At 35.5% G+C, this 15,430-nt stretch overlaps 1 protein-coding gene across 3 annotated transcripts in view; it reads right to left on the bottom strand.

The window, feature by feature from the left end:
- The window catches only part of Tmep (Transmembrane endosomal protein), a 30,808-nt gene that overhangs the window by 12,278 nt on the left and 3,100 nt on the right, over positions 1–15,430 (bottom strand). For all 3 annotated transcript variants that reach the window (XM_034975160.2, XM_034975159.2, XM_034975161.2), the window contains exons 3-4: positions 1,895–2,060; positions 753–979 (exon numbers count right to left, since the gene is read on the bottom strand). In XM_034975160.2, the coding sequence (XP_034831051.1) occupies positions 753–979; positions 1,895–2,060 (393 nt within the window). The remainder of the gene's footprint in view (positions 1–752; positions 980–1,894; positions 2,061–15,430) is intronic.

Here is a 15,430-nt window from a genome sequence, read left to right as displayed (position 1 = left end):
AGAGCCTTTTTTACATAACTAGATTCAACCAGAAACGTAAAAATCCGTTGCAAGTATGTATTAGCGAGTGATCAAATTGAGAAATGCCGAATATTAGATGAGTTAAATGCTTAAAGTATTTCTAAGATAGGAATAAACTGGAACAGGATGGGAAAGTCGTTCTATTTGATACATACCTATTTGCTGTGATGTACTCGTATTTACCTTTTATGATAGTACAGTTTACCGATCGAGATAGAACTATAGCGAGGCAATCTATTTATATGTCAGGTAAGTACATATTATAATTTAACTTAGTGCAATTTTATATGATTGCATTTGTGGTAAAGAATCACTCTTGATATTATAAACGTGAAAGTGTTTGAAATGATTGTTGAATTGCTCTTCAATCACGCCGCAACGGAGCAACTGATCGACGTAATTTTTTGCATGGATATAGTGGAATATCTGGAGAGTGATATATTATAGGGCTCTTTCTTCTTAACCCGGAAAATCAGAGTTCACACGGGATTATAGAACACTTAATGCACGCGGACGAAGTCGCAGGCATCAGCTAGTAATAAAAGTTGAAAAAGTATTCAAAAAAAATCTAAACGAAAGGTTTGTTTGGTTTTTTTTAACAAAAAGGGGGTCTCTTGGGGTAGCACTTTAGGACCTTTTTTCTTCCTCATTTACATTAATGACCTAATCAAAGACAATCACGAGATAGTATCGTTTGCTAGTGATACATCGTTAGACACAGCTAGACTTACCTGCAGGAATATAATGATGAAGGCGCAAACGGGCTTGATGAGACAGAACTGCAGCGTGGCCTGCTTACAGAATCTCAGGAAGCCAATAGTGTAAGTGGCACCAGAGAGGCAACACGTGCCGTTCACGCACGATGCCCGGACCGGGCGCCCACGGAGCTCGGACATTATGTTGCCCTCACCACCCAAGTATTCGTAGCATAGGGACAAGAAACTGTAGATCACGAACGCTGTGAAAATTTGGACATTTTATCAAATAAATACTACCTTTTCTAATGTTAAGGCTGTCTCTCCAGCAGAGATATGTTACGTTGCTAGGCTACGGATGTGTGATCGCTTGATGGTGAAAAGAGGCTCGAGGTTAGCTTCGTTGAAGCCCTTTTCACCAAAGCTTTTTCATTGGTATGAAATCAACTTCAACTGGAGTTGAAGCGAGGGATGCGAGTTAATGACATGAACTAAGGACGAGAGCTAGGGATGCGCGGGTGCTGTAGTTATGGGAAGTAAGGAGCAGAGCTGAGTAGGCAAGAGCATCGTTTAGCTCGTGATTTACTGTACCTACTTGGAGTTACGTCCTTGATTTTCAAATATCTTTTATCTTCCTCAAAAATGGGATTAAGATGACTGTAGGTATTTATCTAGGATCTTATCGTACGAACAATATTCAACAAAGGATTGCCTTTCGAAAACTGGTAGCTAGGGAACAAATGTACCTATATAATATATAAATATAACCTTATTATTGAATTAGTAAACATTAAATGGTAATTTCATTTTCATTTTGTCAATTTGAAGTACAAAGTAAAGAGAGTCATTGACATTAAATCGCGCACTTGCACGTAAAAGAATTACTGATAAGAAAACTAGTTTCGTCTAATGGACTTAAGTTAAGATTACAATAAGATAGTGAATATTCAAAGTACTTGGTGTAAGCTTGTACGAAAAATAGAGCAGTATGAGGAATACAGCAAAATCTCCCAAATAGACAATTTTGAGTAATTTATGTATGAATATTTTAAACGTATTAAAACTTAATATTTCAGGCAACTCATTTTCTTGTATAATAATATAATAGTAATAATTAATTTATAATCATATTGTGTGCTACTATTGTAATCGGTGCATTACTTTAAACTAATAATTACCTTCATAACAATCCCTCACGGTAAAGAAGTAAACGTAATACGAATCGCTATTGAAGAAAAGCAGCGATATCCAACTGTAGCATCCGTATATGGGTACGATGAATAGAATGCGCACTATCCATCGCTGCTCCGATGGGTTGGTGTACCAACGTAGGTGTAGGTAAATCTGCAACGAACAAAACACATAGTTAAAAATCCGCATGTATTCAGGCAGATTTTATGGATATTTTTAGTCGCAATTTCAATTTGCCTTTAAGTTACCGTCTCTAGCGTGTATTTTACAACATTTCTCTAGTAGTTATAATGGTATTCAGTTGGACATAATCTCAAAACAAAAATATATTGAGTATTAACAAGTGCACATTTTCACAATGTCCTTCTTCTCTGTGGAAAATAGCGTTGTTTTAAGACTTGCTTAGAATTCTTTTCAACAACAGAGTGATCCTTTTCATGCAATATTTTAGCCCCAAGATTTGAATTTTAAGTCACTTTCGTCACCCTCGATTATGGATGGCCCGATATGGTTTCTTAAAAACTTCAAAAGAAGTCCGCGAAAACCCTTCTAAGTATTTCGCAATTTTGTACTGTTTTAGAGTCCACATTATAGTGCGGTCAGTACAGCTGCGACCGAGACCTTTCAATTAAATTCACGATCTTGTGCTAGTAAACAATTTACTGTCAATAAAAATCAAGTGCCGTGACATAAACATTGGGTTACCCAACGTTCTTTAGCAACTGGTATTAGACATAGGCATTGTGAACTAGAGTGAGGGAACTCTCGGTTTGATCCTGAATCGACGATACGACAAATATTAGGCTAGACGTGATTTTTTGCATAGGTTTAGTTAAAGACCTGAAGAGTGACATAGGCTACTTTTATTCCGGATAATAAACTAATTCCCATGGGATTTTAAAAAACTTAAATCCACGCTGACAAAGTCGCGGGCATCAACCAGTTCTATATAAAAACCATAAGGTTCTGGCTTGGACGATTTAACCTATGGACTTGTAACGCGCCTAATATTACGAATAAAAATTTCTGTCACTTTTGGTGCGGGACGAGGAAACACTACATAGACAACTTGACACACTCACTCAACAAAGTTTTGTGTCATTATTAACACACACATATCTAAATCTTCAACACTACTACATTTTACGCACACTAATAAGTTATATACATCAACATGCAAAGACATTACGAGTGTAAGACAGTCAAATTGATTTGCGATGCTACCGTATCGATATTTTAAAATATATCGATAGTTTTTCAGAAACAAAAGTAGAAGTAAGAATTTATTACTCGTATTTAATTACTTAAAACCAGTGTTTGGTCAGCGTAGCGTATTCTTGCATACATTCACCTCACTTAATAGGTAACTATCCCAAAAACTAATAATGCAACGTAAAAATAAGAAAAATATTTATTTAAAAAATATGCACATACTTTTTTACTTATTTTATATCATTTTTAATCTTTTGTATTTTTTTATATAACGAAATTTTCATTTAAAATTTCGATAGTGAAATGTGCTTATTAATGACTTATATTATTATATAATACAAAATAAACCTGACCGCGCAAAAGCCTACCAAACATAATTAGTAGGTATATCAATCAATAAAATGTTTTTTCTTTCCAATCAATCATTTATTTATTGCACATTGGGTTTACATGGTAATTCCAATATGGTGTACTCTTTGTCCAAAAAAATTAAATGTAAGTTATTAAATATAACACGTATTGCCCTTAAAATATATAACACGTAGTGCCCACTTCATTTTAAAGTGGGCGTCTTTAGGAAATCTGTAAAAATAAAACGATTATGATAAATTATTACCTGATCCTCATCCTTGAGAAAGGTACACCTTTTAGCTACATATTACCCAGTTCAGAGACACCCTACCCCGTTTCGCGCCTATCACTAAAATTGCGTTGCTTTAATTTTTTTTTTAAATGTATTAAGTACGTGAAATCACAGAAATCGACCAGTTTTATTACAAGTATAGGTAGCGAAAAAATTGTGGTAATTAATAATAACTATTCTTTACTTGACTTGAAGACGGTAATTTAGTCGTTAATAATAAAGAAAATGTTTTCATCGATATCGATAATCGAACCGCAATCACTATCGTACTACTACGTAATTTCATGCTGTTCACGCGTATTCAAATTTAAACCTAATTTGTATATATCGAGGGTTGCAATTGTTTAGAAAAAACAAAATATGGAGAGGAGGAGGAGTGTAACTCGTTTCTACCGAATTATTACGTACTCAATTACTGAATCGGTAAAGTTCTCGATTGTTATTTTATTATAATAATTTATGTAATTTAATTTATAGAAAGCGTTTATTACACCAAAAATACTTACTTATGAAATGAAATTCCATCTTTTTGTAAATTTGATGTGTTTGATTTGTTCTTGCACTCACTAACGGCACAAACAGGCATTTTTCACCCAGCGTGTAAGACGTCGTCACACATCGAAAACGATTCTTACAATGACAAAATCGATTCCGCAAACAGTGTTTATAAACGCAGTGGATTAAAAATCCAATACTATTGACAGAGGGGAATAATCATGCGAGGCGCGTCCTTAGGTTAAATCGTCCAAGGGTTCTGGTTTCGGAAACAAACCTATTTGTTTAATATCGCACATTGCATCGGTTCGGTACTTTAAGCTTAATTACATATTATGTCACATAATATTATACAATCTATAGTATGTGACAGACAGCTTTTATAAAATAAGGAAGGTCTGGCACGCGAAGGCTCTCTCTCTCTCTATTATAAACGCTAAAGTATGACTATCTTCTATCTGCTAGCTTTTCACTGCCCACCCGCTTAACCGATTTTGATGAAAAGTTTGGAAATATAGCTTGCAATAAGTTACTTTTTCCGGAAAACCTAAGAGTTCTCACCGAAAAATGAAAAAGTTCCCACGGAATTATAAAAAATCAAACTTACGCGGACAAAGTCGCAGGCATTATCTAGTATGGAAATATTTTAAGCTCTACTTAAGCCTAATAAATACGAATAAGTCGATATATTTCTTTAATTTCAAGTAAAAAAATTTTCTTTATGAAACAAAGTCGTATCGATATCAATTTATCAACAGGTAAACTCGGAAACTCTTGCTCACCGATAACGTGGCACTCTTGCCACAATTATTGAGGCTTATCTCAATAATACGAATAGATAAAAGTACAACAGATTTATCGGAATGAATCTAATTAAACCAACGTACATAATATTTATAGAACGACATCGTTCAGCTTAGTTTGATTTTACTCATGTAGCCCAACCCAAATCAATGGGACTAATAATTCATTAGGGCGATTTCGTAAAACCTACATCAATCATTATTACAGTCTCAATTGTTGTGATTGTCTGAATTTGTGCTATTCTTGTTGCAACAATGCATTGTAGCCAATAGTGAGCGATCGTCAACCAATAAGAGGCGATTGCGATCGTGACATTGTACTGTTTCTACCGCAATCGCGGTACTGGTGTACACAATCTTTAAACTAAACTAAACTACATAGAATGACAGTAATTAATTGCTATCTTTTCTAATGATCGCTGCGGAAAAGAAAAGCACTACATTTTAGACCTGTCAATTTATCTTTGTTTTGAGATAGTGTTCCTACAACAGAATTAGCCACAATGTTTTGGTTTTGAGTTGAGATTTATAGAGCCATACTCAATAAATCTCAGCCTTCTTTATTAGTATAACAATTCAACCGAAGATATAAGATAATGACGAAGTATAGTCGAGTTTATATTCAGCAGCGGGATTCTATATAAAAATAAATAAGTAGGTACATATATTAAACAAACTAAAGAAAACTAATCACAAGCTTATATAAATAAATAGAAAACTACCTAGCTGAATTTAATCTGTTATCATAAAGATTTGACTTCACTCCGCTAGGTCCAAACCATAGAGCAGAAACAAAGAGGAGATGTTGTATTAAGATTTCCCTATGAAATATCGAGTGACATTTTGCGGGGTGAGGGGTTGTGGAACGCCGCCCACTTCTCAATTTTCCATCTGCGGGTTAGTAGCAAAACTACTCGCTTAGCGACCTAACATCGATATATTGATGTCACTACATAGTTCAGCTATCTCACACTAGATGTCAATAATCTAGAACTATTTTAATAATTACGTATAAAATTACTTACAAATGAAATGTGATACCATTCATAGCATCAGAACGTCTGTCTGAATAACTTTGACACGATAAAACACAACACTTCATCCTTTTGTTCTTAAAAACGCGAAAACACACCGATAATACGAGTCTCAATATATGTGAACCTGACGAACGCAGACAGCATACTAACTAAGGCCCCGCCCACAGTGATGACGTCAGGACCTAGTTGAAAATCACAGTGCACAGTTGCTTAGGCCAACTCCTCTTTGTTTCTGCTCTATGGTCCAAACTCCTAGGACGTCGCGTCGGCCCTTAGAACGTACATGGGTGTCAAACCATACATTCAGTCACTAACCAATATTGTTGCGGTTTTCATTGCTCTAATTACTTGGTCACCACATCCAGTAGGTATTTTCTTGAAGATTTGATCGGTCAATGGATATGTTTTTAATCCAGAAAAAGCCTAGCATTGTACAACGATTCCTTGACACATTTACTCGCGTTTCTTGCATGTTGACGTCATTCAATGCGTATTTGCATATTTTGTTACCTCATTTCGCAAATCACTCTGACCTCACACTATTATATTAGTTGAATCAATTTTATATTATTTTAGCGCAGATTAAGGTCGATGAGGTTATATCATCTATCAATGGAGCCTTGATAGCTCAACTAGTAAGTATTAGGATTAGATAAGTATAATTTATCTAATTATACCATCAAAAAAGGGAATTTTATAAAAAACCTTGGTAGATCCAGAAAACTAATTTCTGGTAGATATATTATATCAAAAACATAATTATTGGACAGAACGTTTATATCGCGATTGCAGTTTCACCTTTCAAATAAGCAATGGGAAATATAAAATCAGTTATACCATCGAACTAGCAGTACTGTATACCGGCACGTAAGTTCTACATTCACCAATAACTGTATAACTGAGGCAGTGGTCCGACCGCCGACCATGAACGAGAAACGAGTAGAACTAGAAACTATAAACGAGTTGGCGATCAGCGCGAAGCAAGTATGTAGTTTCGATAGTTTTGTCGCCGGGCTATAAGCGAGTGTGCAAGTGCGACGAGCGATTACTCGCCAAAATCCAAATATAACCGATACTCCGATTCCGAACATCCCAACCGATACGGCCATTCGGCCGCGATCGCTCAGTCCTGTGCAAACCTGCGAGCGTGTTACACGTGTTCAAGCGAGCGAGCATCGCTGAACGAATATCGCTGAGCGAGTGCGATGCGAGCGAGCGACATAACTAGTAAAGCGAGTCGTCGCCGGCAGTGTGAACAGTCAGAGAGCAACTTTTGATATATATGCATCTCTTTTGTTTACACGGAATGTACATTTATTGTGCGTTTCTTGAGAGAAAATCGCCGATAGTTAGTCGTTTTCTCGCCGGCGGCCGGGCCATTGCCTAACAGCCGCCGGCCTTGGCGGCAAGAAAATATAGAACGGTCACTTTTTCCTTCAAACATACTTAGCTAGAACTTTTGTTTGAGGTCTAAGTTGATATTACCAGTCCTTACTCGTGTTTCAAAGGAAATTATAAAAGCTCACGCCTTCCTAATCATCCAATCCATGCTAATATTATAAATGAGAAAGTATGTCTGTCGGTCTGTTAGCTTTTTCCCATAAGTACGTTTAACTGATTTTGACGATAGTTTGTATCTCGGGAAAGGATACTTGTTGTCCAGAAAAGGGAACAAATTCCCACGGGATTTTTAAACAATCTCCACACTGAAGAAGTCGTGGGCATCATATATTTGGTTACAGAGATAGCTTTGCTTTCCAAAGACGAAAATAGGCTACTGTTTATACCAGAAAATCTAAGAATTCTCACGGAACTTTAGGAAAACCGAAACGCGGACAAATCGCGGGCTTCATATCTAGTGAGGCAAAAATATATATTCATAAAAGAAAAATACTGCACTAAACATAATCAAAAATCAATAATGAATAGCAATATCTTCTTATCTTCTAAATATGTAAAGGGAAAGACTGACTGAACTATCAACGCACAGCTCAAACTACTGGACGGATCGGGCTGAAATTTGGCATGCAGATAGCTATTATAACGTAGGCATCCGCCAAGAAAGAATTTGTGAAAATTCAACACCTAAGGGTGTGAAATTTGTGTAGTCCGCGCGGACAAAGACGCAAGCATGATAGTTAGGCAGGCGAGGTAGCTAAATGGCGTAATTCAACGGCGCCGTCGAGACCTATCAAAATCGGAAGATAAAATAATTTCGAAAAGCTCGTATGGTAAAAACCATTTTAGCGGTGGGTTTGGCGTGTACGGTTTTTCAAAAATGTTTAAAAAAACAGTTACTTGGGCATTCTCGAGCGCGTCAGATATTCATACTACGTATGCCCCAAGTGCCTCTGATAACAACGGTATACTAATCTGCCGGTTTGCGTGGTGGGGGTAGGCATATAAAGTAGTCAAAAATGCAAAAAAAAAAAATTACTCGAGCGCGTCAGATTTTCGGAAGGGGTGTTGAGTAGGCCCCAAGGAAGCTCCCTTTAAAAAAACTGACGATTTCGGCGCGACGATAAGTTACGATGAATTTTTGAAAATGCAAAAAAAAAAGTTTTTTCGAAATACTCGAGCGCGTCAGATTTTCATAGGGGAGGTATATCTCGGTATCCTGAAAGCATATTTTCTTAATCTGACAAAAATGTTGGTGGGTTCTCTTAATCTGACCGAAAAAGGTTTTTGGTTTCTTTTTTTTCCTTTCTTTCTCCTTGATAATTGAAATTAAGGAAAAATACTGGTAGGACGGCATATTTCCGCGAAGCGCTCAGTCTGTATTACATGTTTATGGCAAATTCCTCTTTTTTGCTTCAATTCTTCACTTCGTTTTGCATACGGTTCGTCCAAAAAACAATTTGAGGATCAACAGGCTATTGAATAATATACATACATGAAACTACATGTTAATGATACTTTTGTATACAGATACGCGTAACTTTTTCCGAGTCCACGAAAATTGTCGAGAAGCTTTAGAAAAAAAAAAAAAATTGAGATATAATAAGTCACATAATTTAATTATCGTTATTTCATATCAATTTTTTTAACACCCTCAGTTTTCGAGATATACTCAAAAAACCGGGAGTTTGAGTTTTTATGATGCTTCAAGTCAAAAAGTTTTAACTTTGGACAAAAATGTAAAGAGACCTTTTTTGTGTAAAATAAAATTACCTTTTTTGTTTATTTAAACTTTTTTTTGGTAAAATGTATCGTTCGCGACTTATATGCCGCAACGCGTTTTTCGGAAGACGAAATGGCTCCTCCACACTTCCAGTCATGCGGAAACCGGCAGATTTTGTATTTTTAGTAAATTTTAGATTTTTTTTTTTTTTTACTACTCAGTTACAAGTTAGCCCTTGACTGCAATCTCACCTGGTGGTAAGTGATGATGCAGTCTAAGATGATAGCGGGCTAACCTGGAAGGGGTATGGCAGTTTTTATTAAACCCATACCCCTTTGGTTTCTACACGGCATCGTACCGGAAAGCTAAATCGCTTGGCGGCACGGCTTTGCCAGTAGGGTGGTAACTAGCCACGGCCGAAGCCTCCCACCAGACCAGACCAGAAATTTAGAAATTATAAAATTCCAAACCCCTCATTAAATTAATTAAATTATATTCTTCAAAATAAAAAAATAAAAAATCGCGCTCGAGAATTCCGGATTAACGTTTTTTTTTACAAGTTCGCGACCCTATAACTCGGCGGCGTCAAGGACTTATCGTCAGATTAGTTAAATTTAGTCTTAAAACACTAAAATCAACCCCCAATATCTTAATCGGACGCGCTCGAGTATTTCAGACTATCGATTTTTTTTTTACTAATCTGATCGTCTATCCTAGGCGCGCGTCACTACATATAGAGCTAAATACTTTACAAGGTTGTTCTATTAGGTCTAAGGTATCTCTCATATCTTAAACTGCCACGCTCGAGTATTGCCGAAAATTCCCCTATTCGCCTCCCTAACTATGAGCTAGTTGAATATAATAAACGATGGAAATAAGATTCTTGGGTCAACGCTGGAAACCATTATGGATACCTCAACATCATTATATTATTTATTATCATGTACCAATCCAGCAAGTAAAGCTGTTCCGCTAAATGTTAGCATTCCAGTACGTACGATGCCATCTAGTCTGTAAAGGTCAATAAAAACAAATCTGTGCGATACATTTGCAAGAAGAACCGTCATATTTTAGTCAGCATCATCATTTTAGTGAGATGAGATCATAATTAAGCGTAACCTGACATCGATAAAAGTGATGCAAGCTATGACGTTTTGGTACATATCAGACTAGTTATCTACATGATATTAAACATTTCATTAAGATCCCTTCAGAGTTTGTCAAGTGGATAAATAAGCGCTAAAAAGGAGAGAAGTGGTATATATCTTAACTTCAATTATTTTAACTTTATAGATGTATTCATAAAATCAGAATTTATCACAGCACTTCGCCTATCTAGATACAGAGTTCGTGTAATATTTTAGTCGTGTTTGATTCTTCTACGACCTTGAAAGCTATTGACCAGTTTTAAAGTCGTTCCGCGACATTAAGGACATAGAAACAAGACTAAAACAAAAATATATAAATAGCTCCTCTCGAATTCTGTGGGAAAATAAAATATCAACAGTCTGATTACATTGAAATTGCTCTTTTGTTTGCGTTTACTCTTATCTATGCTCGTTATGGTTGAAAAGCTGGTGAACAAAGCAACCCTGCTCTGTCGGGTTGTCTAAAATGGGCTGGTGTGCTTTGAACAAGTTTACGAACTCTATGAACTCGAGAGAGTTCATACAGACAGAATATTTCAATTTAGTCGGAAAGTGGATCAATGATGATACCTACGTTAGCTGAAAGGATGATCTCCATCAAGTATCCGAGAGAAAAAAAGAAAGAAAGACAAGACGTTTATTTTCCAAACTGTGCAACACATCACATCTTATAACTAAGTTTGCGAAGATCCTTGTAAGAGAGCTATGCCTATGTCCAGCAGTTTCCGTCTACCGGTAAAAGGACGACCACGAGTACACGGGATTACCACCACTTTAAAAGAGTCGAGTGCCAAACTACTGGCACTGATGAGATTGAAAATACAAGGAAAATTACAAAAGCAACTGGCAAATTCAGTTGGGGACGAAGGACAAACTCCTGTTTCAATAATATGGAATCAGGAAAAATGAATATTGGATCTTAAAGGTGTAACAAGATTTTATTTGTATGAGCATACAATGATACCATTGGAAGTTTGCACACTCAAGGAGAGAAAGAGTGCTAAATATGATTAATAAGAAGTTAGAAAGGGAAAACGAATATAGAACGGCATATAATCATAACAGAATCTTGCACGAGATTTAAATTTAAAAATAGACGCTCCCGTCTATATACTGTGGGAAATCGAGCATGAAGTTATGGCTTATAGGTATTTAAGTAGGCAGGCAGGAATCAAAGAGATATAATAACGTAAAATAGAACGACTGTGCAGCATATTATTTTAACGATAGGCTCCACACAGCCGCCAGCATATTATCATTGCTATGGAGAACGGTTCTAATAATTTTCATAACAAACTTTTTATCTTACTGAAGGATCCCACACAGCTTAGAAGACGTATTCTAACAGCGCTTTCACACGGTGTCCAGTTTTTTACAGGAATCCCGTTTTCTGCAGAATCTCGTTTGATGGCGAATGTGTTTATATGTACTTATGGCGAATGTGTTTATATTAACTGGACGCCGTGTGAAAGGGCTGTAACGGTTTACAAAAAGCGATTTAACAAAGATTTGTGACGCGCAGTCCTGGATACAATAAAGTTAAATAAAAATATTAAAAAATACAGGACAATTTTTTATTAAAAATCGATAGTTCTCGAACAGATTTTTATCATTGTACCATTTAATAATAGCTATATAATCTTCACAAAAAAAAATTATGAACAAGAATTTTTTTTTGAGAAAAGGAATACTTAAGTATTTTATGCGGGAGAAGGTCCAACCTAGCAGAATTACGTCGAGTACTTTAATAAAATTGAGATTTTAATTTTAAAGGGAAAGTTAGCCAATTGGTCCCTATTTTTTGGCTATAACTCTTGACGCTTTGTCCTATCTGTCATCAATAGATTGTTGTATCTTTGGTGCGATTACAAGCGAACGGGAACGTCATGCTTGCAAACACTCATTGTAGGTAGGTACACGGAACAGCTGTGTACTTTGCGGAAAAAGTATTCGTGTCCTTCAAGAGTCCGTGACCTAGTTTTTCTAAAATGTGAAGAACATCGTAGTCGTAAAATAATTATTATCAATATTAATTAAAAGGCTCTATTTATTACTAAAGGAATAGGACAGTACCTTTAGCTTTCCTATTACAATTTTGTATTGTAATAGGAAACTATTTACAAATTTTGTAGGTAAACTTCTACATAGATTGAAGTCTAGTAAAAAATACGAACTAACAACAAATAAGTATTAGTAACGAGATATCAAAATACCTCTCTTTTGTGGAAATCTGTAGGGGTAGGTATACAAAATCCAAGCCATGACGAATAGGAATTTGAACGGCACAATGTTTAGGAACTTTTCGATTCTAAACACCATCTTCTTATCCTACTTACTATAACTACTTAATGCCCGCGACTTCATCCGCGTGGAAAAAGTAGCCTATGTTACTCTCCAGGTCTTTAACTATAACCATGCAAAAAATCACACCGATCCGTTGCGGCCTGATTGAAGGACAAAACAACAAATCAAAAAACACACTTTCGCATTTATAATAAGTCACAACTCACAAGCAACTAAAATCCTAATGGCCTACATACTCTGCTTTCACAATCTTTAATAGTGGTAGAGGATAAGTGGAATAATGTTTAAGATCAAATTTTCTTTTTTTTATAGGTTAAAATGACGGTGAGAACTTTACGGTCTACACAACGGTCTCGTAAGTTCAAATTAAAACCAGTAACGTGACCAATTTAAAAACATGAGCACCTCATCAAGTTGCCGTGACTCTAAAGATCACCATCTTAGGTAGGGTAACTTTCACCCGCTATGGCGAAACGTCGCATCATAACAACATTCGCAGAGTCAATGATTTCTAAGCCTATGGAGTAGCAAACCTCATACATCAGCTGCTCAATTGCGGTAGAATGACAGCTGCAATGTCACGATCGCAATCACCTCTGATTGGTTGACGCTCGCTCACTATTGGCTACAATGCATTGTTGTAACAAGAACCGCATAAATTCAGCCAATGTTTGATATGTACTTATTTAAAATTATTTTCAAATTGCTTTTGTAAGTGAAGGTTTAAGCACTATCATAAAAAAATATACAAAACATTAAATCTTAAATATAAGACAAAGACAGATTTTTTTATTGATGCACAGACACTGTAAAACTCCAGACAATAGTACCAACCAAATATGTAAATGGCAAAAACACTACTGTTCAACTTGTAGATTTACCAGAGACATTGCTTCTCTAGCAACACCCCAACTCTCTGCCCGAGCAAAATAGCAAACAACGTTACTAAATTACGGTCGAATGCTAACAAATTATACCCGCTCGCTAAATAATTGTTGGTTAGGTTTGGTAACTAAATTTCTTTTATCGCAAAAACACTAGACTACGCTTTTTGTAGAACATTATTTTACAACTCAAAACACTGAAAGTACGTGATTATTCTACGTTTCATTTGTTGTTATCTATCTCATTTCGTTTCATAAATATAGCCGTTATTTGGATCACAGAGTATTTAAATACATTAATTTTTTGTGATTCATTTGTGGTTGAACCATTCATCCCACTTTTGATCTTAATATTAAACTAAGAATAAAACCTTCGAATATATTTTTAATAAATAAATAATTTTTGACATCAATCAAATATGTGACTCCATCCACATGGATTTGGAATAATCCTGTGGGATTCTTTGATTTTGCGAGAGAAAAAGTAGCCTATGTCAGTCATACATATTGCTTTACCAAATTTCGTCAAAATTGGTCAAATAGATCTATAAATAAATAGCCTTCAAAAGGTAGCAGACAATACAAACATACACTTTCATATAATATTATAAATATCACAGTGTCTGTTTGTCTGTCTATTACTGTTTCAAGGCTATTTATTTATAGGTCTACTTGATTATGCCCGCGACTTCATCCGCGTGGATTTAGGTTTTTAAAAATCCCACAGGAACTGTTTGATTTTCCAGGGTTAAAAGTAGCCTATGTCTATGATGATGCAAAATATCTCCGTACCAAATTTCGTCCAAATCAGTTAAACAGATAGGCCGTTTTAAGCAAGCTGACAGACAGACAGAAAGATAGACACACTTTCGCATTTATAATATTAGTATGTCATGTATGTAGTAATTTGGCCAAATCGGCCAAATTATTATGGATTGAAATAGTCACTAAATAGAAATAGCAGAATATCATCTAGAAACTAAAAAAAAATAACAATAGTGTAGTGTTCTTTTGGGGAAAACAAATCCTCTAGAGAAAAAGAATGTACATAATTCCATTGCAGTTAAAGTAAACAACTGTACTTAATTGGCTTGAAATCCATGCACTTGCATAATCATTTTTTACTATTTTAAAAGCACTGTGAATGCAGTGTTTACGGCATAAAATAACGACTTTCATGACGGTTCTGTGTTATCACCAGATATCACAATTCTTAAGAAAATAGTTTAGAAACACATCAAGCAAAAGTACCAAGTATTACCTACTTTTGCTATAGAATAGGTTTATGTACGAAATGATTATATAGAGAATGTAATGTAGATTAGTCAAAAGAAATAAAACATTTTGCAAAAAAACTCAGAAAGCTTAGATCTTGGTACTAATCTTGATATAAAGTTGAGACCTGTTTTCTAATTTTTCTAGCTCTTATTTGTAAATTGCTTGATCGCATTCCTAAAAACCCCAATAAATATCTATCAAACTCACTTGATGGCGTTATCATGGATAGATGGCCCATATGACAAATTGTTTTGGTTACCAATTATTAGGTGTTATTGATAAGATTAAGTAGTTATAAAGATATAAAAATTAATGATTACCCATCTGTCTGTTTGTTAAATGTATGCATACATTATTATTATTATTTTTAATAGACTAAGCAGCTTTCGCTGATGCGTCTATATCAGAAGTACGTCGAGTCTTCCAAATGTTTATCCAATCTATTCTTGAACTTGTTAACAGAACTTGACATAACCACATCCTTAGGCAATTTATTCCATATGTGAACAGCTCTGTTGGTCCGAAAGTGTTTTAATGGTTTTAGGGGACATGATATGAAGCAACATGTCCCCTAAATCTAGGATTGCTCCTTCTCGGA

The sequence above is a fragment of the Maniola hyperantus genome, chromosome 14 (assembly GCF_902806685.2).
Source record: "Maniola hyperantus chromosome 14, iAphHyp1.2, whole genome shotgun sequence".
Lineage (NCBI taxonomy): Eukaryota > Metazoa > Arthropoda > Insecta > Lepidoptera > Nymphalidae > Maniola > Maniola hyperantus.
Note: the sequence above shows the minus strand (reverse complement) of the source record. Positions and strands in the feature narration are given on the sequence as shown.